The 24529-nt window shown below is 51.6% G+C and overlaps 1 protein-coding gene across 2 annotated transcripts in view; it reads left to right on the plus strand.

Annotated features, from left to right (window-relative positions):
* Window positions 1-24529, plus strand: part of RNF213 (ring finger protein 213) — a 119828-nt gene that overhangs the window by 28524 nt on the left and 66775 nt on the right. For both annotated transcript variants that reach the window (XM_039477053.2, XM_039477054.2), the window contains 15 exons: window positions 1102-1650; window positions 1909-2016; window positions 2953-3128; window positions 4147-4305; window positions 5254-5459; window positions 6062-6345; window positions 6852-7108; window positions 10233-10430; window positions 12362-12584; window positions 13085-13140; window positions 14739-14892; window positions 18508-18663; window positions 20040-20129; window positions 21705-21827; window positions 23950-24130. In XM_039477053.2, the coding sequence (XP_039332987.2) occupies window positions 1102-1650; window positions 1909-2016; window positions 2953-3128; window positions 4147-4305; window positions 5254-5459; window positions 6062-6345; window positions 6852-7108; window positions 10233-10430; window positions 12362-12584; window positions 13085-13140; window positions 14739-14892; window positions 18508-18663; window positions 20040-20129; window positions 21705-21827; window positions 23950-24130 (2920 nt within the window). The remainder of the gene's footprint in view (window positions 1-1101; window positions 1651-1908; window positions 2017-2952; window positions 3129-4146; window positions 4306-5253; window positions 5460-6061; window positions 6346-6851; window positions 7109-10232; window positions 10431-12361; window positions 12585-13084; window positions 13141-14738; window positions 14893-18507; window positions 18664-20039; window positions 20130-21704; window positions 21828-23949; window positions 24131-24529) is intronic.

The following is a 24529-nucleotide window of genomic DNA, read 5'->3' on the forward strand; positions in this document are numbered from 1 at the left end:
GCAGTTCGAGGCCTCATCACACACCACCAGGTTTCAAGGGATCGGCAAATCAGTTTCCTGAGGTGACCCAATCAGCACGCACCCTGAGCACTGTCCCCTGGGAGGCAGGGCCCGATTCCTGTGGGGATCCCAGGGTCCCGGCAGCCTCTTCCCACCAGCTGTGGTCCTGGTTCCCAAGGTGGGGACCGTGCCCTTGAATCTGGATGTGCCTTCGAGCCTGGCTGTGCCTGCTGAGGGCATGGGGTGAGCTTCTGCTCAGTTTTCAGTCTCATCCTTCTCATTTCAAATTTCACCTATGAAATCTTTTTATAGAGGTGCACAAAACGTGGCAAGCCTGTGCGTGCTTTCTAATGCTCAAAACTAGGCTGGGCACGGTGGCTCACGCCTGTAATCCCGCACTTTGGGAGGCCAAGATGGGAGGATTGCTTGCGCCTAGGAGTTGGAGGCCAGCCTGAGCAACATATTGAGACTCTGTCTCTACAAAACACTTTTTAAAAACCAGCTGGGCATGGTGGTTAATGCCTGTAATCCCAGGACTTTGGGAAGCCGAGGTGGGCAGATCACTTGAGCCCAAGAGTTCAAACTCAGCTTGGGCAACGTGGTGGAACCCCGTTTCTCCAAAAAACAAACAAAAAATCAGCTGGGTACAGTGGAACTCACCTGTAGTCTCAGCTCCTCAGGAGGCTGAGGTGGGAGGATCACTTTGAGCCCAGGAGGTCGAGGCTGCAGTGAGCCGTGATTGCACCACTGCACCCCAGCCCGGGCGACAGAGGAAGACCTTGTCTCAAAAAATGAAAATTAAAAAAATAAAAATCCATCTCAGTGGATGTCCAGGAAGCAGTGAGCCTGTGTGAGGGTCTCAGCCTGGCCGTGACCATGCTGAGTGTGGCCAGTGCTTCAAGGCCACTTGCCCCTGAACCTGCCCACCCCCCACTCTTGCTTCTTAATTTCATTCTTCCCAAGAACTTGCAGATTTAACAGGTGCTCGGTACTTTGGTCGAGCCAAGCTTGATGTAGTTGAGAAATGGAAGAAAAAGCTGGGGGGAAACACGGGGTAGAGTAAATCTAAGAAATAAAGTGAGTGTCTCTCTTTCTGTTTAGAGCAAAAAGAATAAAAGGAAGAAGAAAAATAATCCAAACGACTCTGCTTCCTCAGAGCTGGCTTCCTTGCCGCCGTCTCCTGCCAGCCCCTGCCATCTGACTTTGCTGTCAAACCCGGGGCCTCAGGACACAGCCCTGCCCCACAGCCAAGCCCAGCAGAGTGGCCAGACCGGCCAGCCCAGCCAGCCCCCAGGCCCAGGCACCATGCCACTGGAGGTCGCTGGCCCCTGTGTGCCCACTGAGGTTGGTGACAGCCCCCCGCAGTCTCAGGCTTCAGGAGAGGCAGAAGCGGCCACAGGAGGCGGGGCTCAGAGCAGCCCCCAGCCTCAGGAGCACACGGAAAGGGAGGACCAGGACACCTCCATCTCCTCTGGGGGCAGAGGCCTGTCCAAGGAGGGGGCCGGTCCCCCCGCCTCTGCTGGTGAGGGCCATGCTGGGACTGAAGATGCCACCCAGGAGCGCCTGTTGCCTGAGTCCGAAGTGGGCAGCTCTCAGCCCAGGGCAGAACGGCAGACCACCAGGCAGCAGACGGGGGCCCCAGCCTCTGGGGTGAGTCATCCAGGAGGGATGGCCGGGGGTGGCACTGAGCCCTTGGCACCTGGGCTCTGCTGCGAGGTGCTGGTGTCCTTCCCTGCCGGGGAGGGCGTCCTCTGGGCCCTGCTCCCTGGGTGGGAGTGGGATGGCTGCCCCTCCACCGGGGTGCCAGCCCACCCCATCCCTCGGCCTGTGGCAGACGACTGAAACCATGGAGTTGGAGTCGCCCTGGCCCATTTTGTCACCTTGGCTCTGGTGTTTGGGGTCTTTCAGGAAGGTGATGCTGCAGCGGAGCCAGCCAATGCGGTTGAAGGTTCTGGGAAGAGCCAGATGACGAAACAGCTGCCAGCAACCACTCCTGCTTCCGAAACACGCTGCCAGGTCCGTGTCTCCTTCCTGCCTGCCGGCTCCAGGAGGCCCTCGCCCTGCCCACAGCTGCCCCTCTTTCATTTAATTATTCAGAGGATATTTAAGTGCCAGGGACACAGCCGTGATCCAGACAAAGCCCTGGCTTTCAGGGTGCTCACATTCTAGAGGAGAGAGGGGCAGGAAACTGAATCTGGCAGTGAGAAGGCGTGGGGACGGGGGGAAGGGCACTGGGTTGGGCCCCCAGGGAACATGGCCTCCGAGGGAGCGTGACTCCCAAGGGCTGCGTGGCCAGGTAAGGCCTCCCTGAGAGGGTGGTGAGGGGTGAGCCATGGAGGTGTCTGGGATGTGTCGCAGACAATGGGAATGCGCAGATGCCCTGGGGTAGACTGTTCCCAGAGCAACAGGGATGCCAGTGCCCTCAGGAGGAGTTGGGAAAGGAGAAGCCACCGATGAGGATGGAGAGCAGGTCCCCTGGGGGCTGCGGTCAGTGCCCCAGTGGCACTGGAAGGTCCCGAACAGGGAAGGGTCATGGTCATTCTGTCTGCTGTGAGAAGCATCTGCTGTAGGGGTCTGTGTGGAGGCTGGGCCGGGTGCAGTGGCTTATGCCTATAATCCCAGCACTTTGGGAGGCTGAGGCGGGCGGATTGCCTGAGGTCAGGAGTTTGAGACCAGCCTGGCCAACTTGGTGAAAACCCATCTCTACTAAAAATACAAATATTACCTGGGCATGGTGGTGTGTGTCTGTAATCCCAGTTACATGGGAGGCTGAGGCAGGAGAATCGATTGAGTCTGGGAGGTGGAGGTCGCAGTGAGCTGAGATCGCACCACTGCACTCCAGCCTGGGCAACAAAAGGAAGACTCTGTCTCAAAAAAAAATAAAAATAAAAAAAAAAGAGGAAGAACATGTGGAGGCTGGCGTGAAGATCAGGGTCTGGTTCCTTGTTCCAGGAAGCTGAGACCACGACCAGGGACGAGAAGGTTGCTGCTGGAGAAAAGGTCGGTAAAAACGAGCGCAGGGAGCCTGGAGACCCCAAGAAGCTGGAAGGGAAGAACAGAAGTGCAGTTGCCGGGAAAAAGGAGGAGCAAAAAAACCAGAAAGCGGGTGTCCAGGAAGTGAAGCCGAGGTAGGGGTGCCCCTCTGGAGACCCTGCCTGAGAGCCCGGGCACAGCCCTCCCTGCTCAGCTCCCAGGGTATACCCAGGCTACCCTTCTAGTCAGCTGCTTTGGCAGGTTCAACTCTGGGGGAAAGGGAACTGCTTAGGAGGTGGGTGTGACTGGGCACCTGTGCCAGTTCCATGCTTTCTAATAGCCCGTGGGGTCCCGGAGTCAGCGTGGGCCTCTGGGAACCCAGGAGAGGGGCTATTCTGGCCCAGATGCCTGCTGGTGCCTCCCAGCACTTCAGAGATGGGCAGGGACCTGGCCACCTCTTCTTCCTCCATTTTGGAGTCAGGGAATAGAGGGTCACACAGTGGGCAGTGTGTCTGAGATGTGGACATGCTTGCATTTTTGTTAGGGTGTGATAATGCACATTACGAACACAAGGACCATGTGTGTGTGCATTTGCGTGTGTGCATTTGTGCACGTATGTGTGTGCGTGCATGCATGTGTGTGTATGTATGTGCATGGGTGCATTTGTATGCATGTGCATGTCTGCATGTGGTGTGTGCGTGCATGTGTGCATTTGTGTGTGCGTGCATGTGCATGTGTGTACAAGTGCGTATTTGTGTGCGTGCATGCATGTATGTGCATGTGCATGTGTGCTTGAGTGCATGTGTGTCCATGTACGTGTGCACACGTGCAAGTGTGTGCGTGTGCATGCATGTGTGCATGCATGTGTGCATGCGTGCGTGTGCATGTGTGGCCACGCATGTGTGGTCGTGTATGTGTGTGCCTGTGCATGTGCATGCATGCATGTGTGTGCGTGCCTGTGTGTGCGCGTGTGGACATGCATGTATGTGCGTGCATGTACATGTGTATGCGCACGTGCATGTGTGTGGGCATGCATGTATGTGTGTGCACGTGTGTGTGCATGTGCTTACATGCATACGTGTGTGTGTTTATGTATGTGTGCATGTGCTTGGATGCATGTGGCAGGTGAACAGCTCTCCCAGGAATCAGGTTTCCGTTTTGACTTTCCACCAGCGTGCTGAGCCCAGGCGGAGGGGTCACTGTGTACTTTCACGCCATCATCTCTAAAGATTTCTCATTCAATCCTGACCACCATCAAGTCTTCATCAGAGGGGGAAAAGAACTCGGGGAGCCAGAATGGAACAAGAATGTCTGTGAGCTGCACTGCACCAGGTGAGCGTGTCTGCAGGCTTGGAAGGAATCCCTCAGGGAAGGCGTAGGATGCCCCGTCTGTGACACGTATTTTTAAAGTCTTTTTCTTTTTTGAGAGGTAGTCTCACTCTGTCGCCCACGCTGGAGTGCAGTGGTGTGATCTTGGCTCACTGCAAACTCCACCTCCCAGGTTCAAGCGATTCTCCTGCCTCAGCCTCCTGAGTAGCTCGGACTGCAGGCACATGCCACCACGCCTGGCTAATTTTTGTATTTTTAATAGAAACGGAGCCAATTTTGGCCAAGTTGGTCTCAAACTCCTGACCTCAGTTGATCCACCCGCCTCAGCCTCCCTAAGTGCTGGGATTACAGGTGTGAGCCACTGCACCCAGCCTTTAAATAATTTTTTATCAAGTAAGTTGATGACACTCTTCAGCTTCTGGAAGATGAATATTTGAGACAGCTCTTCCTGCCCATACATTTCTGTGTCCTATTTCATCACAGACTTTTTCTTCTTTAAGTATTCTTTCTTTCTTTATTATAAATTTCTTCTTTCTTTTTAGAGAGGGGATCTTGCTCTATTGCCCAGGCTGGAGTGCATGGTACAATCATGACTCACTGCAGCCTCAATCTGCTGGGCCAGCGTGCCCAGCTTTGTTTTTCCGAGACAGGGTCTTGCTCTGTCACCCGGGCTGGAGTGCAGTGGTGGGATCAGAGCTCAATGAAGCCTTGACCTCCTGGACTCAAGCAGTCCTCCCTTCTCAGCCTCCCATGGTGTTGGGATTTCAGGCGTGGGCCACTGAACCTAGCCTTGCTATAGTGTTGTTGTTGTTGTTGTTGATTTTCTTGTTCTGGAAGCCTCTTCTTGGTCAGCATCAATTTAGAGCTTTGCTCTCCATGTTCTGTTTGAGAAGAACTGAAATTTCCGGCATAGGGGTTTTGGGTAACCCCCTGTATCCTGTTCATTCCCAGAGACTTACATGACGATGGCGTTCTTGTTGAAGGCAGTGCTGTCATTCCCAAGAAGCACCTGAATAAATACATTCCTTATAAGTACGTCATTTGTAATGACAAGGGCTCTCTTGAGTATGAGTTCATCTACAAGGTCCCACAGAAGGACAAGGAGCACGTCAACCGCTGTCTGTACATAAAATCTTCCCTTCTGTTGGGCTCAGGAGGTAAGTCACGGCAGCAGGCTCTGCCCACCCCTGCGGACTGCAGGTGCCAGGCCTGCGGGGCTGGACACGTCTCTCTGGAGAGCGCAGACTTTGCCTGGGCAGTGAGGTCCTCTTTGCTTTGCTGCCCGCCCCAGCCGTGAGGGTCAGTGGCATTGACTTTGGGTAGTGTCTCTGGTTGGTTAAAGACATGTTGGCCTCTCCTTTGAGCTCAGTGTGACTTACCCACTCACTTGCAGGAGGAAACATGGAAAGGGTTGTTTGTTTGAGACAGAGTCTCGCTCTGTCGTTCAGGCTGGAGTGCAGTGGTGTGATCTCTGCTCACTGCGACCTCTGCCTCTCAGGGTCAAGCAATTCTCCTGCCACAGCCTCCCGAGTAGCTGGGACTACAGGAGCCTGCCACCACACCTTGCTTATTTTTATGTTTTTCAGAGAGACAGGGTTTCACCATGTTGGCCAGGCTGGTCTCGAACTCCTGACCTCAGGTGATCCACCCGCCTCGGCCCCTCAGAGTGCTGGGATCACAGGCGTGAGCCACCACGCCCGGCCGGTCTGCAGGGTTTTGATGGTCTTAGGTACACTCTTGATCTGTCTGTCCCTCTTAGACTGGCATCAGTATGATGACATAGTTTGTATGAAGCCTCCTGGGGCAATCCAGAAAATAATGAACCGTATCACAGACGGGTTGAGGAAGGATCTGGTGAAGGGGAAGCAGATTGCCTCTGCGGTCATGCTGGACAGCATCTTCAGCATCCTACAGGCCTGGGACACCATCAATCTGAAGAGCTTCTTCACCCAGTTCCAGCAGTTTTACTCTGTCACACAAAAGCCTATGATTTATGAAGGATGTCCGAAGTTGTGGACCACTTTGCAGTATGGGGAGAAAGAGGTATCAGGCTGGCCACCCACTGCTCTGCCTTCTGGGCAGGGGCCTCACCTTACCTGCTAAGTGGCCAGGTGACCCTTGACTCTGTGGGCCAGGATGCAGATGGGAGTGTGTGGAACTTTCTGAACTTTTCTCCTACCCCTGCCTCTCGGGATTTCTCTGCCAACCCCCTTTTCCTCCTTTTCCTGGGTGCGATCTGAGCCCCGCCCCAGCACCGGTCCTGAGTCCTCCCCTGGCCTTGGAGAGAGAGGGAGTGGGGGGAACGTGGGACCCCCCCTCACCGCACCTCCCCCACACTGCGGTGCAGCCTGGGCGGGTTTCAGGCCAGCCCGGAGCTGTTTGTGAGGCGAATGGAGCCCTGCTGAGCCCTCGGGCCAGCGTGTCGGCTGCTCCTGTGGCTCCCGCAGGTGCAGGGGGGCACGGATGGGGTCTGCGGGCTCAGCTGCGGGGCTGCGGCAGCTCCGCACAGCTCCAGTGACTCCTGTATCTTCCTTTCCTCCCGCTGTCAGGTGAAGAAAGACCTGTGGGACTACCTGAAAAAGCGGATGGCACCATTTCTGGACAGAAGTGGGGACTCTTTGCCTAAAAACTGCCCAGTGAGGAGCAAATTGAAAATGGGCCTGATTGTCCTTTTTATAGTGGGAAAATTGGATTTTTTCTTACCAGAAGACGAGTTGGACACTGTGTGTCACCTCCTGGCCTCAGATGCCAGCTCGCCGGATGAGCTTCACGATGACCTAAGCCACATCCTTGGGACAGCTCAGGGGTATTGTTATTATTTTTTGTCAAAAATGTTTTTATAGCTATTATATTGATTTTCTCTGATTGCAAAAATAGGTGTTTGACTAGATTGGCTGAAAGCACGCAGGGAAGAAATAAACCCCCTGATTGTACCACTCTCTGCTCACTTCAGCAGCTTTCCCAACATCTGTCTTATTTATAATTTTACGATATTCTGTCTTCTTTGAATATCTTGCTTTTTTTGTTGTTGTTCAGACAGACAGCGTCTCACTCTGTGGCCCAGGCTGGAGTGCGGTGGCGCGATCTCTGCTCACTGCAGCTTCTGCCTCTCGGGTTCAGGCCATTCTCCTGCTTCAGCCCTCTCAGTAGCAGGGACTACAGGCACACGCCACCACCCCCGACTAATTTTTGTATTCTTAGTAGAGATGGGTTTTTGCTGTTTGGGCCAGGCTGGTCTTGAACTCCTGACCTCAAGTGATTTGCCTGCCTCAGCCTCCCTAAGGGCTGGGATTGCAGGCATGAGCCACCGCGCCAGGTCTGAATACCCTGCTTTTTAAAGCTTCCTGTCATATCATGAACAGACTCTGTGTGAGCGTATTTAGGAGGTTGTGGTGCGATGCCGGCCTGAACACGTCCACTCGAGGACATCTGCAGAAGCAGCGTGACGTTCTCTCCACGCCCCTGCCTGTGCTGTGTCTAGTTCAGGAAACACGATGTGACTGTCCTGGGCCTGGGAGGTTTGGTGCTGAGAAGGCGATGGCCTTTGACTGGGCGGGAAGACCTGCTCAGAACCCAGCGAGCTCTGATGGGCACAGTCTCCCAGCATTCGCTCTGCATGTGTTGATTTTTTGTTTGTTTGTTTGTTTGTTTGTTTGTTTGTTTTGAGACAGAGTTTCGCCCTTGTTACCCAGGCTGGAGTGCAATGGCACGATCTCGGCTCACCGCAACCTCCGCCTCCTGGGCTCAGGCAATTCTCCTGCCTCAGCCTCCTGAGTAGCTGGGATTACAGGCACGCGCCACCACGCCCAGCTAGTTTTTTGTATTTTTAGTAGAGACGGGGTTTCACTATGTTGACCAGGATGGTCTCGATCTCTCGACCTCATGATCCACCCGCCTCGGCCTCCCAAAGTGCTGGGATTACAGGCTTGAGCCACCGCGCCCGGCTGTTTGTTTGTTTTTTTAAGACAGAGTCTTGCTCTGTCACCCAAGCTGGAGTGCAGTGGTGTGATCTCAGCTCACTGCACCTCCGCCTCTTGGATTTAAGCAACTCTCCTGTCTCAGCCTCCTGAGAAGCTGGGATTACAGGTGCATGCCACCATGCCCAGCTAATTTTTCTATTTTTAGTAGAGATGGGATTTCACCATGTTGGCCAGGCTGATCTTGAACTCCTGACCCTGTGATCTGCCCACCTCGGCCTCCCAAAGTGCTGTGATTACAGGTGTGAGCCACCACACCCAGCCTACGTCCATTGATTTGAACTCAAGAATGACACTAGGCAGCCTTTCCTGATCAGCACATCTTATCATGACATCTGCCTCTTGGTTTTACACATTTATTTATTTGTTGTTTTAAGATAGGGTCTTACTCTGTTCCCCCAGGCTGGAGTGCAGTGGAATAATCACAGCTCACTGCAGCCTCAACCTCTGAGGCTCAGATGGTTCTCTCACTGCAGCCTCCTGAGTAGCTAGGACTACAGAGACACACCACCACTTCTAGCTAGTTTTTGTATTTGTTGTAGGGACGGGGTTTCACCATGTTGCCACAGCGGTCTTGACTCCTGAGCTGAAGTGATCCTCCCGCCTTGGCCTCCCAAGGTGCTGGGATTATAGGCATGAGTCACTGTGCCTGGCCTGGTTTTACAAATATAAAACACTGGACTGTACATTGCACATTTTGACAGAGGAGGATTGGTGGCGAGGCAGTGTACAAAGTTAGTTCCAGGATTTCAAGTATAAAGACTCGTGAATATATTTTGACTGTGGGAGATTCACAGGTGTTCTGTATAGGCTAACCCCTTACATTTAAAAGTTGTCTTGGGCTGGGTGTGGTGGTGGCTCACACCTTTGGGAGGCCGGGGTGGGCAGATCACAAGGTCAGGCGATCAAGACCATCCTGGCCAACATGGTGAAACCCTGTCTCTACTAAAAATACACAAATTAGCTGGGCGTGTTGGTGCGCTCCTATAGTCCCAGCTACTCGGGAGGCAGAGGCTGCAGTGAGCCGAGATTTCGTCACTGCACTCCAGCCTGGACGACAGAGCAAGGCTCCATCTCAAAAAAAAAAAAAAAAAAAAAAAGTTGTTTTGTCCAGGCATTGTGGCTCGCACCTGTAATCCCAGAACCCTGGGAGGCTGAGGTGGGAGGATTGCTTGAGACCAGGAGGTTGGGATCAGCCTGGGAAACAAAAATTAAAATACAAAATTTCTCTGGCCAACATGGTGAAACCCCATCTCTACTAAACATACAAAGAATTAACCAGGCGCGGTGGTACGCACCTGTAGTCCCACTTACTCGGGAGGCTGAGACAGGAGAATCGCTTGAACCCTGGAGGCAGAGGTTACAATGAGCCGAGATGGCGCAATTGCCCTCCAGCCTGGGTGACAGAGCGAGACTCCGTCTCAAAAACAAAAAACTGAGCTGGGTGTGGTGGTCTGTAATTCCAGCCCTGGAGAGGCAGAGCTCGTGTGCTGGCATTATAGGGGCACCACCACAGGGGGGTCTCTTGAGCCCAAGCGTTCGAGGTTGCAGTGATCCGCAATCACACCACAGCACTGCCTCGGTGACAGTGAGACCCTGTCTCTAAGCAATAAAAATATGTTTTACAAGCTGCTTTCTATTTAGATTTACTGTTGCCAGATGGCCTGCATTCAAATCCCAGCCCTGGATGGCAGGACCCTGTATTGACTACTTAGCCAGGACCCCTGCACCTGAGATTTTTCCCCTGCCCTGGGAGTTTGTTGTGGGGATTCAGCGAGGGCTTGGCTGGGGCTGAGGGAAGCCATGCGTCCTGTGCTGGTCAGTCTGCTCAGGCGCATTGGGGTGCTCCTCCTGCTCTGTGTGCATGGTGATTGCTTCCCGTTGGGACGTCAGACCCCCAGGGAGACAACTCCCTGGCCAACAGCTCACTGCGAGATCTTTGTTCCCTTGCAGGTGGCATGAGTACCTGATGAAACTGTGCCTGAGGTGCATAGACGGGAGGCTGTGCCTCTGGATGGGCGCCCTGCCTGTCCTACACTGCTGTAAGGAGCCGGCCCCACGGCACAAGGACGCCTGGAGCCAGCCTGAGGACGTCTGGGCTGCCCTGGAAGGAATCCCCTTCTCACAGTGGCGGGAGAAAATGCCAGCCCCGTAAGTGGTAGAGTGGTACTTACCCACATCAATCTGGGAAGAATGACCCTTGTGCTGTGTGCCCGGAGTCCCGGCGGGCTCTGCAGTGAATCCATCCCTCATTCCAATGACAGAACTAACACATGCTCTTCTAACATTTTAAGACATCAAAACTATGAAGAATTGGCTGGGCACAGTGGTTTACACCTGTAATCCCAGCACTTTGGGAGGCCAAGGCAGCTGGATCACCTGAGGTCAGGAGTTTGAGACCAGGCTGGCCAACGTGGTGAAACCCCATCTCTACTAAAGAAAAAATATTTAGCTGGGTGTGCTGGCATGCACCTATAATCCCAGCTACTCAGGAGGCTGGGGCAGGAGAATCTCTTGAACCTGGGAGATGGAGGTTGCAGTGTGCTGGGATTGTGCCACCGCACTCCAGCCTGGGTGACAGAGCGAGACTCTGTCTTAAAAAAAAAACTATCAAGAATACAAAATGTGCTGGGTAAGGTGGCTCATGCCTGTAATTCCAGCACTTTGGGAGGCTAAGGCGGGCAGATCACAAGGTCACGAGATCGAGACCATCCTGGCTAACATGGTAAAACATCGTCTCTACTAAAAATAATAAAAATACAGGCCGGGCGCGGTGGCTCAAGCCTGTAATCCCAGCACTTTGGGAGGCCGAGGTGGGTGGATCACGAGGTCAAGAGATCGAGACCATCCTGGTCAACATGGTGAAACCCCGTCTCTACTTAAAAAAAATACAAAAAAATTAGCTGGGCATGGTGGCACGTACCTGTAATCCCAGCTACTCAGGAGGCTGAGGCAGGAGAATCGCCTGAATCCAGGAGGCAGAGGTTGCGGTGAGCTGAGATCTTGCCATTGCACTCCAGCCTGGGTAACAAGAGTGAAACTCCGTCTCAAAAAAAAAAAAAAAAAAAAAAAAATACAAAAAATTAGCCAGCGTGGTGGCACGTGCCTGTAGTCCCAGCTACTCCGGAGGCTGAGGCAGGAGAATTGCTTAAATCTGGGAGGCGGAGGTTGCAGTGAGCTGAGATCACGCCACTACACCCCAGCCTGGTGACAGAGTGAGACTCAGTCTAAAAAAAAATAAATAAATAAAAAATTAAGGAATACAAAAATGACCTGTAACCCCAGAGATAGCCGTTGTTAACACGGCGGCATACATGTTTTTGATTTTTTCCAAATTTGGATTCGTGGATGTTTTATGTGCACAGCTACAAATGATGTGTTTTTATTCTGGCTTATAACCTGCTTATTCCTCTTAACAGTACCTTGTGAACAACTTTTTCTTTTTCTTGTCTTGTCTTTTTTTTTTTTTTAGGTGGAGTCTTGCTCTGTCACCCAGGCTGGAGTGCAGTGGCATGATCTCAGCTCACTGCAACCTCCGCCTCCGAGGTTCAAGCGATTCTCCTGCCTCAGCCTCCCGAGTAGCTGGGACTACAGGCGCACACCACCACACCCAGCTAATTTTTGTATTTTTAGTAGTGATGGGGTTTTACCATGTTGGCCTGGGTGGTCTTGATCTCTTGACCTTGTGATTCACCTGCCTTGGCCTCCCAAAGTGCTGGGATTACAGGCGTGAACCACCACGCCCGGCCATTAAATTAATTCTCAATAAGCTCTTCTGTACTTTTCATTTGATTCACTACATACATTTGTTTTCCCGCATAGCTTTTATTTCATTTTTAAATTAGAGACAGGGCCTCACTAGGTTTCTCAGGCTGCTTTCGAGCTCCTCGGCTCAAGTGATCCTCCCACCTGCCTCCCCAAGTGTTGGGATTACAGGCATGAGCCACCGCGCCCAGTTCCAAGCAGCATTTAAGTCATTTTTGAACTTGGGACTGTCTCTCTCCCTCCAGCACTGTTTTCCTCCGTCTTCCCTCGCTGATCTCACTGCCTCTCTTTTCTCTGTCCTGATTTCTCTTGTGCAGGAGTGTATTACTTCAGTTTATGAACAGTAAGAGGCATCTGCTGAACATCGACGAACCTCTCTTCCGATCCTGGTTTAGTCTGCTGCCCCTGAGTCACCTGGCTCAGTATATGCAGAACTTCATTGAGCACTTGAGGACTTTCCCTGCCCATGTGCTGGACTGCTTTCTGGGGTCTTACTACCGGCTGCGGGGACTTAAGGAAATCTCCTACCGGAATCGGGAGGTTTGTGTCTGAAGTCGCCTCTGGGGTCCTGGCTTAGCCAAAGCAGACTGGATAGTTAACACGGAGAGATTAGGGTTCTTTTTCATAATAGACAGTGAAGCGCCACAGTCTAAAGAGCCGTGACTGCTCATCGATTGTTAGGGATAAAGGCTGATTTCCTTGAGCTTCTTCTGTTTCCGTAAATAGAGTTCAAGGAGACAGTAACCTTTGTTGATTGTGACTGTGGCGGGTGGGATGGGAAGGGTTAATTCATGTGACGCGCTTCATAGTTGCCATTATTCCTTCCACATTTTTTGGGCGAAAAAAATGATGTGAGTGTAAATCCTGAGTTTTATCTGTAAAGGAGGTAAGATCAGCATCTGAGCATCTTCGAGTTTGTTTGTAGGAAGAAAAACATGTATACGAAATTGATGCCGGATTTTTTTCAGCTCTGATTCAGCAATGCCAGTGGCTCCATGGTTATGCCTTCTGTCCTGTTTTTGTTTTCTTCACTGCCTTAGGATGTTCTGGAAATTTTAAAAATGCTGTTGCACCTCTTGGACGCTTACCAGGACAAGTAAGTGGAAAGCAGAATGCAGTCTCTCCCTCACATCGGTCCCCAGGGGCTTCCTGTGACCCCCATAATTGGCTGCACCCCACAGTTGCTGTTGCAACAGCAAGGTCATAAATTAGTATGTGGCCCACTGCTCTTCACAAGTTGCGGATGTAGTTGTCTGTTTTGTTTGTTTGTTTTTGTTTTTTGAGACACCGTCACCCAGGCTGGACTGCAGTGATGGGATCTCAGTTCACTGCAACCACCTTGCTGTTCAAACGATCCTCCTGACTCAGCCTCCTAAGTAGCTAGGATTACAGGTGCCTGCCACCACACCCGGCTAATTTTTTTGTTTTTGTTTTTGAGACAGAGTTTCGATCTTGTTGCCCAGGCTGGAGTGCAATGGTGCGATCTCGGCTCACTGCAACCTCTGCCTCCCAGGTTCAAGCGATTCTCCTGCCTCAGCCTCACAAGTAGCTGGGATTACAGGCATGTGCCACAACGCCCAGCTAATTTTGTATTTTTAGTAGTACAGACAGGGTTTCTCCATATTGGTCAGGCGTCATATTGAACTCCTGACGTCATGATCTGCCCACCTCAGCCTCCCAAAGTGCTGAGATTACAGGTGTGAGCCACTGCGCCCAGCTGTCTTTTGTTTGTTTGGGTTTTTTTTTGTTTTTTTTTTTTTTAAGCGGAAATAATAGACGTCAGCTGCTGAGATTTGGGTTTCTCTCCCTCTGGTCTTTTTTACTGTATATTTTCCCGGTGACTTGTGAATGGTCATGATACTGCATCTGCATGGTAGGCATTCTGCATTTTTTTAACGCTTAGTTTAAGATAAAAATCAAAGGTAGCTTTATATAATTATCTGAAATCATTTGCTCCTGCAAATTTGCATGACCTCTGATACCCTGAGGGGCCAGCAGACGGAATGCAGCGATGGGATGCATGTTCTCTGATCGGCTGGGGCATTTCCAGTCTGTTCACGTCCACGTCTCTGCTGATGTTGATCCAGCACCTGTGACTTCAGGATTCCCCCCCCAGTCTCCCCCGCCCCCCACTGTGTGTCACAGCCTCAGCCCAGGGAGTCCTTTATCACACTGCCTTCCCAGCCTCATCCTGCCAACTTTTCTTCTGTGTCCCTCCTAATTCTCCTCCCATGTCCCCATTCTGTCCATGCGTCCCTCAGAAAACACAAAACCCCGTCTCAGCAGACCCGGAGCCAGTTCTGCACCGGCTGCACACTCTTCTGCCATTTCTTTCTCTTCCTCACGCCTTTCTGTCGCTTTCTGAATGTTTTTTTCAAATTTATGTCATGTTTTGATGTCTAGTAATAAACATCCCTTGCTTTTTCACATCCCGGAGTGCAGAGGAGGGTTTGGGCTTGCTTTGGCTAGAACAGTTCAGACTACAGAGGCAAAACGCGAGGACCTCCCGTCCTTGTTATCTTAGCCACAAGGTCAGGAGTGATTGAGATTTTCCAGATGTTAACTTAGATAAGGTGACACAAACGCCCTCTTGGTGGTCATTGTAAAGGAAGGGGCGGGTCATCGATAGTAGTTACCGTTTTCTGGCTTCTCCTAAATCCTTGCCGGGGTTTCTCTGAACTCTCTGTGGGGCAGGATTTCCCAGGAGGCCTTGTTACCCTCCTACCTGACTGTGTGCCTGAAACTCCATGAAGCTGTCTGCAGCATTATAAAGACGCCGAAGTTTTACGAGCTGCCGGTCTTATCTGCGGAGATTGTCTGCAGGATGATTATAGTTCTACCTCTGCTGGTAAGTGGAGTCAACACACAAAGTATCACACCCAGGATAGGAGTGGGATTTGGAAAGGTAACAGACTGATTCTGGATGCTGGGATGAGACGGAGTGGGGGATTCCGTCATCGGACATTTCTCGGGCACCTCCTTGACGCTGGGTTCCGTTCTGGGTGTGGGGGATGTCCTCGCCCTCCTACCTCCTCGTGGGAGGGAGGCGGGGAGTTAACAACCTGTGGCCGCCAGCTGGCCGTGGGGAAACCAGAGAGCTGGCACAGGGCCTGGAGGTCAGGCAGAAGACGACTTTTCTTTTTTCTTGATTCTGTTGTTTGCAGAGAACGATGGGGACCATTTTCCTCCCCAAATGTCCAGACATGGGCTTTCCCACCTGATTGTTCTCCTTTACATTGTCACTAGAATATGGTAACAAAGGCCACAGCACCTGCCATCCGTTCCCCGCTGCAGGCCACATCCCAGGTCCCATTGCAGGATGATCCCGCTCCTCCCTCCCGAAGGGAGCCGCTGTGGTGACTTCTCCCATGGATCAGTGTGCCCTGTCTCCGAGCTTGACCTTCCTCTGCCCAGCTTTCCCCGCTCAGAGCCGTGCCTCTGAGCTCTGCCTGGTTGCAGGGATCAGTAATCCCTTCCTTTTTGTTTCTGTGAAGCTTTCACCTACTTGAGTTCATGAGCTTCAGTTTGAAAGTGATATAAGATTTGATATTTAGACTGATCATTTGTTTTTGTTCTTTTTTTTTCTTGAGACGGAGTTTCACTCTTGTCGCTCAGGCTGTAGTGCAGTGACATGATCTCATCTCACTGCAACCTCCGCCTCCCGGGTTCAAGTGATTCTCCTGCCTCAGCCTCCCAAGTGGCTAGGACTACAGGTGTCTGCCCCCACGCCCCGCTAATTTTTGTATTTTTAGCAGAGACGAGGTTTCACCATGTTGGCCAGACTGGTCTTGAACTTGTGACCTCAGGTGATCTGCCCTCCTTGGCCTCCCAAAGTACTGGGATGGCAGGCATGAGCCACTGCTCTCGACCTGATCTTTTTTTTTTCTGGAGATGGAGTTTCACTCTGTGGCCCAGGCTGGAGTGCAGTGGCGGAGCCTCGGCTCACTGCAACCCCTACCTCCTGGGTTCAAACAGTTCTCAGCCTCAGCTTCCCGAGTAGCTGGGATGACAGGTGCCTGCCACCTTGCCTGGCTAATTTTTGTATTTTTAATAGAGGCAGGGTTTCACCATGTTGGCCAGGCTGGTCCCAAACTGACCTCAAGTGATCCACCCACCTCAGCCTCCCAAAATGCTGGGATTACAGGCGTGAGCCATCTCTCCTGGCTTTTTTTTTTTTTTTTTTTGAAGTGGAGTCTCACTCTGACTCCCAGGCTGGAGTACAGTGGTACAATCTTAGCTCACTGCAACCTCCGCCTCCGGGTTCAAGCAGTTCCCTGCCTCAGCCTCCTGAGTAGCTGGGATTACAGGCATTAGCCACTACACCCAGCTAATTTTTGTATTTTTCATAGGGACAGGGTTTCAGTATCTTGGTCAGGCTGGTCTTGAACTCCTGACCTCGTGATCCACTTGCCTCGGCCTCCCAAAGTGCTGGGATTACAGGCGTGAGCCACTGCACTGGACTAATCATTTGTTTTTGGTCCTTACTGCAAATCAGAACTGTGACGTTAGTGATAGGAAACAATTAAGTGTATCTTTTAACTTTCTTCCTCTCAGTTATCTGGCGTTAAAATATCACAGACCCAATTTAAGAATAAATATTATTGGTAAGATGATCCCATTCTCCAGAGTGGCTGCTATTTAAACCATCCCAGGCGGCTGCCAACTTCCAAATTAAGGAATTTGTCAGTTACTTAGGATATATTTTCTATAGAAATAACTTTCTTAAATGCTGGCCGGGATCTCAGATCAAGTCTAATCCATATTACGGACAAAAGACTCTACTGTGCCAGAAAAGCAAACCATAAAAAAAAAAAATAATAAAACTTTGCAATACTAAAATTAAACAAAGCAAAAATGCATGCGCGTGCTGAAGCAGCTTTTGGGTGGCTGCTGCCGTGACAGCCCCAGGGTTGATGGGACATGTGGGGAACGAGGTGCCTGTGTCAGGCTCTGGAGCAGGCGTGCAGCCTCCGGGCGGTCACTCAGGTTGCTTTTACTGGTCATGGCTGCAGCATGTGCCGCTGGAATATTCTAGAAGGAGCCGTGCCGTTGGGGGACCTTCAGCAGTGCCTGCTTCCTGCCTGCCCGCCCCTCCCCCTGCGTGATGTGCTCTAGTGGCCCCGTGCCCAGCCCTCTCTGCGGGCTCTCTCTTTCTCTTTCACAGCAGCACCTGCATCCCGGCCCCTCTTACATGCTTTGAAAGCTGCTGTCTGCATCTTCCCGTCCTGGCCCTTCCCAGGGCTGATGACGCTATGTGCCCCTGCCTGCGGTGGACGCTTCCTCTCTCCTGCCCTTGGGCTGCCCTGCCCATCAGCAACCCCGGTCCACTTGCCCAGCACAGCTTCGCTGCGTCAAGGCACGGGCCACCCAGAGCTGCCAGTGAGCGCCTGAGCACGTCCAGGTTCTGTGGCTCTGACACTTGCACCATGTGCGGGGCTGTGTTTAAGAAAACGGCCACACACACGGCCGGGCACAGCAGCTCACGCCTGTCACCCCAGCACCTCGGGAGGCTGAGGCGGGCGGATCACCTGAGGTCAGGAGTTCGAGGCCAGCCTGGCCAACGTGGCGAAACCCCGTCTCTACTAAAAAATACAAAAATTAGCCAGGCGTGGTGGCAGGAGCCTGTCATCCCAGCTACTTGGGAGGCTGATTCAGGAGAATCATTTGAACCTGGGAGGTGGAGGTTGCAGTGAGCTGAGATCGTGTCACTGCACTCCAGCCTGGGAGACAGAGAGAGACTGTCTCAAAAAAAAAAAAAAAAAAAAAAAGAAGAAAGAAAGAAAAAGAAAAAACCACACACGAATCCGGGACTGTGGGTTCCTCCCAGGAGGAGGGAGGCCCTGTCCACTGGCCTGCATGCTTCCTGGGAAGTGCTTCTGGGAAGGAAAGGGGGAGGAGGGGGAGGCATGGGGGGTGAAGAAGAGGGAGGAAGGGGAAGGCAGGGGAGACAGAGGGAGGCACACAGGAGGCCTTGAGCCCAGGGGAAGAGGGGTTTTCCCGTGGGTCTGGGGGGTCTGGCGTAGCACAGTGGGAAGGGAACCCGGGTTTATCTCTGGGTCAGGAGCCTGGCTGTCTCCTGTGTCCGAGGAGCAGGCCGGGAGTCTGCAGGGCCCCCTCTGGGTGTGCTCTTCCCCCTCGGTCTCCTGGGCACAGCCTGGGAGCCTGCTCATTGGCAGGACAGAGGCTGCCTGGGCCTGCAGGGGAGGACACCGACGCCATCCCCTCCCTCCCTCCCTCTTTTCTCCCGCATCACCCACATTCAGGGTGAACCCAGAAACCCCGGGGAGCAGAAGTGCTTTGGGAAGGGGGCTTCCGCCGAGGCCTGCCGCCCCTCTAGCCAGCGCAGCCACTCCTTTAGCGGCCTGTGCCAGCAGAGAGGAGAGGCGGGGGGGTGGCATCTCGCCGGGAACCTGAGTGAGTCCGCAGCTGAGGATGACTGACTCTCCCTCTTGTGTGACAACAGGATTCTGCAGGACAGGGAGATGCAACTGGAAATCATTCAGTCCAAACGGTCTTCCAGGGGACGCTTGCCGTTACGAAAAGGTGGCTCCGAGCAGTTTTTACAAAGGACATGCTCCTATATTCAGGTGGTTCATTCACGTACTCCGAGGAAATTGAGGTAAGCGTTGCTGAAGGCTTCTGGGTCGGGATGTGAGTGACTGTGGTTCCTCGTGACTGCAAATCACAGGGTACAGGCTACTGGCCAGGGGCATTGTCGGCCTTCACCTGAGCCTCAGTTCTTCATCTACAACATGGAGTCGCTCCTGTCTACCTGGCAGGGTGGCTCTGAGGCAGACAGATGCTGGGTGCAAAGTGCCGCTGCACCGCCTGGTGTCTTTGGCTGGGCACAGTCCCTGTGGTGGTAGAGATGTGGTGGTGATGGTGATGGAGGTGATCGTGGAGGTGATGATGGCGATGGTAGTGATGGAGGTGGTGGTGATGGTGGAGGTGGTGGAGGTGATGATGGTGGTGAAGGTTATGGAGGTAGGCGTGGTGGTGGATATTCGATGGTGGATGTTGATGGATAGTCGAACATGCCTGACCTAAAAAAAGTTCATTTTCCTTTTTGGCTGGGCAGGGTGGCTAATGCCTATAACCCCAACTCTCTGGGAAGCCTGGGTGGAAGGGCTGCAGTCAGCTGTGATTGCACACTGCACTCCAACTCAGGTGTCAGAGTGAGACCCTGTCTCCTAAAATACTTGTTGATAGTTCATTTTCATGTGGCTCAACCTCATAGTGTCCCTGCCAAAAATGTTTTAATCTGAATCAAATCATGGGGAAATTACGAGACAAGTCAGGTCAAAAGACAGTCTACAAAACAGTTGGTCTGAAGTTTTGCAAATTGTCAACATGTTAAAAGAAAAAAGAAAAAAAATGGCAAGGGAACTCTTCTAGAAAAGAGACGTGATAAGTAAATGCAGAAAAGAGACGCGGTAAGTAAGTACAGCGTGTGTCCCCTCGCATGTGTCTAGGACCCAGTCAGAACAGGAGCTGGAGCGCGGGAGGAACGGGGGCGGAGACCACCTCCTGGGGGCACCTGCACTGGGGCTGTGCGGGGACGGGCTGAGGTCATAGGAGGCCCTGCCTGGGTACGTCGGGGCAAGGTGCCGTGGCACCTGCGACTTAACTTTCCCATGTTTTGGGAGAGAAAATGCTGATTTATGGAGAGAGTCGGAAGAGTGAGCACAGGAGAGGCAGCCGCGGGAAACGCGAAGCCCTCAGGATTGGCGTTGAACGAATGTGGGTGGCCTTGTGTGACTTTTTTGAAACTTCAAAAATTTTCAAAATATAACATTAGAGAGAAATCGTTTTAGAATAAAAAGCCAGTGGTGCAGTCATAAGAGCAGTAGTGGCCCCTGGTTGGGTCTCTGATTTTAGAAAGCCAAGCTGGGCCGCCATGACCTGCCACTAGCCTGGGAAGCGCCCTGGTGCCCGCTAGTCCTGTGCGCTGTGTTAGTTGTCAGAGTGGGTGTGACCTGTTTGTGGATTTTGCAGGTCTGGAGGCGCCTGGTGGAAATCCACTTCCCCACGGAGCATGGCTGGAAGGAGTCATTGTTGAGAGACATGGAAGGAAGACTCAAAAAGGTACCGAAAGTTGGGGGACGTTCTTTTCAGGGCATTAAGTTAAGCTGGAGAACCTCAGACCACGAGCAACATCTCAGCGGTGCCTGTCTGGGGGCAGGGACAGGGTGAATCACAGCTCCGTATTTACGTTTCTGATCCAGCCCTGGTAGTCTGTCCCCAGAAGAGCTCTTTGGAGTCTTACTGAGAGGACAGAGAGGAACAAGGGCTCAGGATCTCACCTTCACAGGGGTGCAAGATTTTTCTTGACCCCTTCATCGGACTTGAGATGGGGGTGCCGCGTTTACTCTGCCCACCATGTTCAACCCCTTGTGGGAGGGAGCACATGAGCAAGCGGGTGTGGGATCTGGCCAGCTGCTTTGGGAGCTGACACAGTATGCTCCGTGCGGGCCCCGCGGCAGTGCCCAGGTGGGGGTGCCTGCGGCCCCTGAAGCTCCAGAGGGCGTGTTACAATGCTCTTAGCTCCGCTGTCTACGGATGCGGTGTGTTACCAGCTCAGTGGGCCCCTTGCCTTGTTGCCTAGGCTGGCTGCCCTCTGCCAGCAAGGGCGAAGGGCTGGTGTGACAACCATTTTTGGGTACCCACACGTGGCAGGTCTCCAGCTCTTGCCTGGCATCCAAGAAGAATGAGGTCACCTGGACACTGGAAGGGTGGTGAAGGCAGAGAATGTTATTAAGCAATGGAAATGGCTCTCAGTGGAGAGGGGAGCTGGAGAGGGGATGGGTCAGGCGGGTCATCTGCTTCTGGTCCAGCTGTCTCTGGCTGGCTCTTCTCTGAAGTCAAGCCGTCTTTCCAAAGTTAAGCCACCTCTCTCTCCTCCGAAGTCCAGCTGCCCCTCTGAAGTCAAGTCACCTCTCTCCAGTCAAGCTACTTCTCTCTCGCTACCAAGTCTGGGGTCTTTATAGGCATGGGATGGGGGGCAGGTGGGCTGTGGGTATTTTTGGAAAAAGCAGTATTTGATTGGTGAAAAGATATTACTTCAAAAGCACCAGTGTGGGGAGAGCAGGTACACGGGGACAGAAGTTCTCACTTTGGGCTGTTCTCAGGCTTTTCCGCCCGAAGGTGGGGTTTTGCCAGGGACTCGCTCCTGTCTGGCTTGGATTTCTCCGCCTCCTGCCTCTATCAGTGGGGCCCCAGGCACAGAAGAAGCCAGGCCTGCTCATAGGCAGTAAGTCTGAGTGGCCTGTTGGTGACAGGAGCCTCATTAAACACAAGCAGAGAACACACAGACATGCCCCTCATGCCGAGACTCTAGAAAAAGTAGTTTTTATGGGATATGAGAGTTTTATATGTAACTGTTAAATGGATCTTTAAAGGAAAAACAGAAGCAAGGAGAATGACTGACTTCTCATAACTTCCCTGTTTTTACAAGCCAGGTGCTTTTTCTGCAGAGTGGGAAAAGGGACTCTTTAAAATGTTAGCCTTGCTGGTCCGCTGGTGCGGGGCAGGGAGGACACGGTTTGTGTGGGCAGGGAGAAGCCGAAAACGGGGGGAAAGTGAAAATGACGAAAGCCCTTTCATCCCAGAGTGTTGGAGCGCTGCGTCCGCAAACTCTGAAACCCCCTCTGGTTTTTGCAGGAGAGGCCCCTCTCCCAGATCACTGCCTACTGCAGTACTTACTGGGACACCGACGGCCCGGAGGACAGTGTGGCCGAGACCTTCAAGAAATGCGTCATTGAAGCCGTGAGCTCAGCCTGCCAGGTGAACAGCCTCTCCGCCCCTCCCGGAAAGCGTCTCGGGCTCACAGCTGTGTTCTCCCGGGACGCGGCTAAGGGCTCTAAAGCACCTGTTAGGGCTGAGCTCCTCGGCTGACTCAGAGGTTGGGAAGTGGGCAGCGTCCTCCCTCGCCCAGGGCAGCAGCACAGAAACCCAGTTCTCTCCGCATCCCTCGCCGTGCCGCACAGCCCCTGCTGCTCATGCCGTCCTGCGTGTGTTCTGTGGAATCCCGCCCCCCCACCGTGTGGCACGAGTCAGGTGGCCGTTACCGCTGTGCTGCCGGTTTGATGGCTAACACTTGCTTAGCAGGCATGCAGGAAAAGACTACAAAAGGCTTACAGAACATTTATGGAAGCAAAACGTGTGAAATGGAAAATTCTATCCATTTATTTAGCTATTTTCTGCAAAGAGGAAGAGATTGTCCTCAGCCTCCTGTGTAGAGATTGTCCTGCCTCAGCCTCCCGAGTAGCTGGAATTACAGGCACCTGCCACCACACCCAGCTAATTTTTTGTATTTTTAGTAGAGACGGGGTTTCACCATGTTGGCCAGGCTGGTCTCAAACTCCTGACCTCAGGTGATCCATCTGCCTCAGCCTCCCAGAGTGCGGGGATTACAGGTGTGGACCATCATGCCTGGCCAATTTCTTTTAACAATGTGTTTGTGTTTTCCAGGGTTTCAGTTTTGCACTTCTTTTGTTAAATTTCTAAGTATTTTTTTGGGTGCTCTTGTCATTGGAATTGTTTTCTGAATTCCATTTCCAGATTGTTCCTTGCTGGTGTCTAGACACGCAGCTGGTCCACATGTCCTGCAGCATTGCTGAGCTCAGTTGTTAGCTCAGATTGTGTGCGTGTGTGTGTGTGTGTGTGTGTGTGTGTGTGAGAGAGAGAGAGAGAGAGAGAATTAAGTTTTCTATACGTAAGATCACATCACCTGTGAACAGAGTTTCACTTCTTCCAGTCTGGATGCCTTTTCTTTCTTTCTCTTGCCTGATTGCCCTGACTAGAACCTTCAGTACAATGTTGGATAAAAGTGGTGCAAGGGAGCATCCTTCCTGATCTTAGGAGCTTTTGGTCTTTTGCCACCAGGTGTGATGTCAGCCGTGAGGTTTTCATAGACGCCCTTTGTCAGTTTGTGGAAGTTCCTCTCTGTTTCTCATTGGTTGAATGGTGGTGGTTTTTTTTTTCTTTAATCACAGAAGGGAGTTGAATTTTATCAAATGCTTTTTCCATATCTGCTGAAATGATCATGCTGTATTTTCCTATTTATATAAACTGATATTTGATGTTAAGTCAACCTTTTATCCCTGGGATAGATTACACTTGATCATAGTGTATAGTTGCTTTTTTATGTGGCTGGATAAGGTTTTCTTTTATCCTTTTAAATGTCTGAAAGTATCTATTGTAAATTAACCTTGTGGTTTTTACTCATTACTGAAACTTTTTGCAGAAACTTTGAACCTAAGGAAGAAAAATATGATTTCTCGGTGGAGAGGTAAAAAGAGAATTAAAATGTATGTGTTGTTTGAAGGCAGCTTCTTCAAAGAATTACACTTTAGAAACATAAAACATATGTTATATTCAGGGTTTATTCATTTTTGGTATTTTTCATGATATGAAAGTTTAAAAAAAAAATGAAGTAGCAACTGGCAGTTAGCAAGAAGAAGGAGAGTGAATGGTTCTGTTGGTGTGTGTGTGTTGGGGTGTGTGTGTGTGGGTTTGTGTATGTGTTTGTGTGTGTTTGTGTATGTGTGTTGGGGTGTGTGTGTTGGTATCTGTGTTGGTGTGTGTGTGTGGGTTTACGTATGTGTGTGTGTTTGTGTGTGGGGGTTGTGTATGTGTGTTGGTGTGTGTTTGTGTATTGGTGTGTGTGTGTTGGTGTGTGTGTGTGTCTGTGTGTTGGTGTGTCTTCACATCTCTGGAGGCAGTATACAAGGAAATGAACATTTTCTAAGACGTGAAATGTCTTACTATTTCGCTCTTTTTGTGGCCTTATACAACGAGTTACAGTAGCTTTCTGAAATGCTATTGGGTAGGTAATTTACTTTTGTTATTACCTAAAACAAACTAACGGAAAACTCCTAAATTTCCCTCTTAAATTTTCTTGTAGTCTCAGACCAGCATCCTTCAGGGGCTCTCTTGCCATAATTTGTGGAAATTCGGCACCCTCTTATCTGCTGTGATCACCAAGTCCTGGCCTCGGCACAATGGGGAAGCCGTGGATGACTTGGATGAAGTTTTCAAGCACCTGCTCACGTGGGCAGATGTCAAGCATCTCTTCAAATTGTGCGGTATGTTTGGGGGAGTGCTGGAAACGTGAGCTTGGTGAAGGTGGTGTCTGCCTGACTGGGGATCGGGGAGTCAGAAGGTTTGACCTGATGGGCTGATACTGAGTTGGGATGGGCTGATGTTTGATAAAGGCTGCAGTTTGGACAGAGAGACCCAGGAAGGCTCAGAGTGTCTTGCTTTGTAAATAGTAACCAATGCTAAAAGCCCTGTTGACTGAATGCTTGCTATACCCTAGTGACTGTGCTGACCCCTGCCCTTGCAACAGCCCTTTCTGAAAGTCCTCTTTAGGCCCCCAATTTTCAGATGAGGAAACGAATAACACAACGTGACTTATCCAAGAGCTCAAAGATTCTAAGTAGCAAACATGAAAATCCAAACCCGGGTGTGTCTTACTTATTTGG

The sequence above is a fragment of the Saimiri boliviensis genome, chromosome 17 (assembly GCF_048565385.1).
Source record: "Saimiri boliviensis isolate mSaiBol1 chromosome 17, mSaiBol1.pri, whole genome shotgun sequence".
Classification (NCBI taxonomy): Eukaryota; Metazoa; Chordata; class Mammalia; order Primates; family Cebidae; genus Saimiri; species Saimiri boliviensis.